Below are 5,151 nucleotides of genomic sequence, written 5' to 3' on the forward strand. Positions count from 1 at the left end.
AGAAATGTGTAAGAGTGTATATCACAACCCTCCAGTGGGAGGTTGTCTTATGTAATTCCCCTGCGTTTCATTGACGCATTATTGAATCACCCTTCTTAAAGAATTAAATGTTGTTGAGTTTAAAAACACAGGTGTGTGTTTGAGTTCATGGTATTGACTATGGGTTTTGGTCCGTCATCGCAGGAACACCAGTGAACCTATAGATTGATAGTTGATTAGTGAATCAGCTCAACTTTGGATACTCAACTTTTCCACAAGACATTACAAGAAATTAAGTAGAATTTCACCAATTTCGTATTTCGTTTCGCACGATGGCGAATTTAACTGTGTTGAGTCGACGCATGGGCAACGTCAAGGCCCAAATCACCAGACTTGATAAATTCTAGTCAGATAATGAAAGTGATAGTGAGGCAGTAATTAAATGCAGAAAAGAAACATTAAACACGACAAAAAACAATTTTGAAGAGTTGAAATTGAAATATTATGAAGTTTTAAAAGATGAGTTCGAAGCTCTAAATGTAGAGCTCTGTGAAATTGAAGAAAAATCAGAGGATATTGAAAATCCGTTTGAGTATGTTGAGTTTCGTTCCAAGTAAAATCGAAACTAATTCCTCTAAGCAAAACGTAAAACTGCCAGAAATTCCCCTGCCACAATTTAGTGGTAAATATGAAGCGTGGACCTTGTTCAAAAATCAGTTTAATTCTCTGATCACCGAAAATAATAACCTTTCCGATGTACAAAAACTGTATTATTTACAAGCTGCCTTAAAAGGTGAAGCTAGACAGGTCCAAAGCATTGAAGACACCTTCGATTCGTTATTCTCTGCACTAGAGAAACGGTTCGAAAATAAACGTTTAATTGTTAATACGCATATCAATGCATTAATTGCAATCCCTAATATCACCCAAGAGTCGGCTAAAGATTTGAGAGCCTTGCTAGACAACGTTCTGAAGCACCTGAGAACATTAAACATTGCAAATCTTAAAACAGATGCTCTGAGTGAAGTAATTTATTAATAGCGGCTTACCAGTAAACATAAACCAGCATGTCCATAAACCAGCAATTTCATCTTCAGATGACAAGTTTAGGCGCTCATTCGAGTTGCTAATAGTTCCGAAAGTGATGGGTTTCAGTCCTTCCAGATATATCAACAAATCTGAAGTTTCCCATCCAGAGAATATATGGCTAACAGATCCTGACTTTGATGTTCCGAATAGAATCGACATTTTATTGGGTGCCGAAATCTTCTTTGAGATTTTGTGCGAACATCGGATTACCACATCTAAAATATCGTTGCAAGAAACTGTTTTTGGTTGGATAGTTTGCGGTGCTGTGCAAAACCAAACCGAAAGTAATGTGCGATATTGTCACTTGTCGAATGAATTAGAACATTTAGATAACACCTTGAGAAGATTCTGGGACTTGGAATCCGTTAACTAAAACAAGCTTATTGAAAGTACTGAGGCATTTCTTTGTGAAAAGCATTTTTGTGAAACTCATTTCAGAAATGAGGCAGGTAGATATGTAGTGCAACTACCTCTTAAATCAGATCAAACACAATTGGGCGATTCTTTGGCCATGGCTAGTAGAAGATTGAACGCAACGTGCAAACGACTAGACAAGGATGGAGATATGAAAAAGCTTTACGTGTCCTTCATGAAGGAGTATGAGGATTTGGGACACATGGAAGAACTCACCTCTGTTGCAGTTGATCACAACACCTACTATATTCCACATCATGGCGTTCACCGACTTGATAGTGCGAGTATAAAACTTCACGTTGTCTTTGATGCATCCGCCGTCTCTTCTTCAGAGTGTCTCTTAACCATTCGCTCTTGAATGGTAGAACCATTCAACAGGATTTATTCTCAATTATGATGAGATTTCGTCAACATAGATATGCTTTCACCGCCGACATTGCAAAAATATATCGGCAAATTCTGGTTGAATCCAGCCATTGTGATTTGCAGAGAATCGTGTGGAAAGAAAATCTGAACGATCCTGTTAAGGTGTTTAGATTACTGACTGTCACCTACGGTACAGCTTGTGCTCCGTATTTAGCTACACGTGTGCTGAAACAGCTTGCGCTAGACGAACAATCTCTGTTTCCTTATGCGTCCAAGATTGCAATCTCGGACTTTTATGTGGATGACATCTTGCCTGGTGCACATGAGCTACATGACGCTCTACAGCTTCAGCGTTAATTGATACAGATGCTCCAAACTTGTGGAATGACACTTCACAAGTGGTGTTCCAATTCGACACTGCTAAACGCAGTCAACCATCACGAGAATGTCCTTGCCATCAAAACTGTATCCAATGTCACTGAAAACGTTGGGCTTCGCTTGGAATCCCCAAAGGGACTATTTCACTTTCAAGGTAAGCTCAAACCTATCTTCCGATTACACCAAACGCACCGTTCTCTCGGATATAACGAGACTGTTTGACCCTTTGGGTTTGCTAGGGCCTATCATAGTCAAGGCCAAAATATTCATGCAGCGTTTGTGGCTGTTGAAATTGGACGGGAATAATACGCTTCCAAAAAAGGAAGCAACCGAATGGTGCAAGTTTACTACTGCCCTGCATGTTGTTAAGCAATAACGATCAATGTATACATCATTATCTGGTGAAGGTCGATCGACTGAAATACATGGATTCGCTGATGCTTCTTCTGAAGCTTATGGCGCAGCAGTTTACGTGCGGTGTCTTTCTGACAATGTGCCCAGTGTTAAGCTTTTGTGTTGTAAGTCAAGAGTGGCTCCACTCAAGGTGGCTACTATAGCTCGTTTAGAATTGTGTGCAGCAGTGTTGCTGTCCAAGCTGATCAGTAAAGTCGTAGAATCTCTAAGGTTAGACCTTAAGAAAATTATTTTGTGGCCAGATTCAAAAATTGTTCTGGCATGGATCAACACCTCACCTCATTTGTTGAAAACTTTTGTAGTCAATAGTGGCAGTTATTCAGGAAATAACTAGTGGATATAAGTGGTGCCATGTTAGATCCGAAGACAATCCAGCAGATATGGTGTCACGTGGCTTGTCTCCTGACAAATTAATTCACAACGAATTGTGGTGGAGCGGACCTGATTATTTGAGATCAGAACATAGTTTTGATTTGGATCCACCTACGTTGGCAGCTGAGGATGAGACATTTGCAAGTGAATTCAAGAAATACGTTGAACATTCATTGGTAGCCAGTGTTGATGACGTTGTAACACCCATAATAACGAAGGCCAGCAGATACACAACCACCATTAAAATAGTTGCTTACGTTCTTAGATTTTGTTCTAATGCCAGATCTAAGACAGATAAAAAATCAGGTCCACTCACTGCCCAAGTACTTAACGTGGCAAGAATAAAAATAATCCAGATAGTTCAAAAGGGAATTTGGTGAGGAACTGAGGAACTTGAAGCAAGGGGCTCAAGTCTCCACTAAAAGCAAATTGAAAAATCTTAATCCCTTCATCGATCAAGAAGGATTGCTTCGCGTTGGTGGTCGCATAAATGAAGCAGACATTTCGTACAATCAAAAACACCAGATAATTCTACCAGCCAAACACCGACTAACGAGACTGATTTTCGAATACTATCACCGTAAACACCTGCATGTAGGTTCTCAAACATTACTGCATCTCGTTCGCCAAACTTTTTGGGTTGTTGGTGCAAGAAACCTTGCAAGAAAAATAGTTCACGAGTGTGTAACATGCTTCCGTACACAACCGACCACTCTTGAGCAAATAATGGGCAACTTGCCTAAGGAAAGAGTAAACAGAACTTTTCCATTCAACGTTTGTGGAGTCGATTTTTGCAGCCCATTCTACGTAAAATTCGAGGGTCAGAGAAAGGGTCAATTGCATAAAATCTATGTTGCTTTATTCGTGTGTTTCGTGACTAAAACAATCCACCTAGAATTCGTATCAGATTTGACAGCGGACGCATTTATTGCACGTCTAAAAAGGTTTTTTGCTAGACGGGGGAAATGCTCATCAATATTCAGTGACAATGACACTAATTTCGTCGGTGCCAACACAGAGTTGAAACGTCTTCATCAGATAGTTGTGAAACCTAATGAATCTGTGGCTAATTTTTGCGCCTTCGAGGAAATCACGTGGAATTTCCTACCTCCAAGAGCTCCAAATTTTGGAGACTTGTGGGAAACTGGTGTCAAGTCCTTCAAGCACCATTTCAAAAGAACTGTTGGGTCTTCCAAACTCACGTTGGAAGAGTTTCAGACCGTTAATGACCCAAATTGAAGGCATATTGAACTCCAGACCACTTACACCTCTATCGCCAGACATCAATGACTTTGAGGTCCTAACACCAGCTCACTTTTCGATTGGACGATCACTTAACACCGTTGTTGAGCCTGACCTGTGCCACCTTGGTGATAACTGACTATCTCGATGGCAGCTCACAACACGATTTGTTCAGACCATCTGGAAGCGTTGGCAGATGGACTACCTAAGTTCGCTCCAGCAACGAAATAAGAGGCACTTCTCAAACTCCAAGTGCAACCAGGTGCCATGGCGATTGTCAAGGAGGATAACTGGTTACTTGGAAGAATCGAAGAAATCATTCCAGGTCCAGATCACAAGGTTCGCGTTGTGACTGTACAAACTAAAACTGGACTGATCAAACGATCCATAGCAAAAATTTGTTTGCTCCCTCTTCAAGAGAAATGAAGTGACTTGGTCTTCATGTAATTTTGTATCTAGTGTTTGTGTTTATCATATTTAATCGGATATATTTTAGTATTTTCATTTGTGCATTTTAGCTGCATAATTTCATTGTATATGATAATGTTTTTTTAAGCTTTTCAGAATGTATATTAATTTGAATTGACTGTACATATGTTTGTTGCATTTTGAATCAATTGCAACGCGTGTTTGATTACATCAGTGATGTGTTTAGATATTTTTCAGTTCCTTTCGATGCCTAAGATAGGATATGCCTACACAAGTAAGATGCATTTATCTTGCAAATGTATTTCTATTACTTTTATAATTATATGCGTGAACTGTGGATGAGAGAGAAACATGCATATGTTATGCCATTCATTCATTGCATTATAGTTATATGCTTCTGATTCTTCATAATTACTTTTACAATATGTGTTGTCTAAAAGTTTTGATTTCAAGCATTTTCAATTTATT

At 39.4% G+C, this 5,151-nt stretch overlaps 2 protein-coding genes across 2 annotated transcripts; both read left to right on the forward strand.

The window, feature by feature from the left end:
• Nucleotides 1-2,608: 2,608 nt before the first annotated feature.
• LOC149072535 (uncharacterized) lies at nt 2,609-2,974 on the forward strand. The gene has a single exon (XM_089247231.1). It carries the CDS (start codon nt 2,609-2,611, stop codon nt 2,972-2,974), a length of 366 nt encoding a protein of 121 aa, XP_089103357.1.
• Nucleotides 2,975-3,738: 764 nt separating this feature from the next.
• Nucleotides 3,739-4,251, forward strand: LOC149072536 (uncharacterized). The gene has a single exon (XM_089247233.1). The coding sequence runs from the start codon at nt 3,739-3,741 to the stop codon at nt 4,249-4,251; it is 513 nt and encodes a 170-aa protein (XP_089103359.1).
• The last annotated feature ends 900 nt before the right edge of the window (nt 4,252-5,151 follow it).

Source organism: Pholcus phalangioides, unplaced genomic scaffold (genome assembly GCF_987345545.1).
Source record: "Pholcus phalangioides strain wild (caught in Gottingen) unplaced genomic scaffold, Ppha-v1.0 ptg000017l_1, whole genome shotgun sequence".
NCBI lineage: Eukaryota > Metazoa > Arthropoda > Arachnida > Araneae > Pholcidae > Pholcus > Pholcus phalangioides.

Excerpts from the sequence above, each read along its gene's own strand:
- LOC149072536 (XM_089247233.1), top strand. The coding sequence starts at position 3,739 with ATGGGCAACTTGCCTAAGGAAAGAGTAAACAGAACTTTTCCATTCAAC.
- LOC149072535 (XM_089247231.1), top strand. The coding sequence starts at position 2,609 with ATGTATACATCATTATCTGGTGAAGGTCGATCGACTGAAATACATGGA.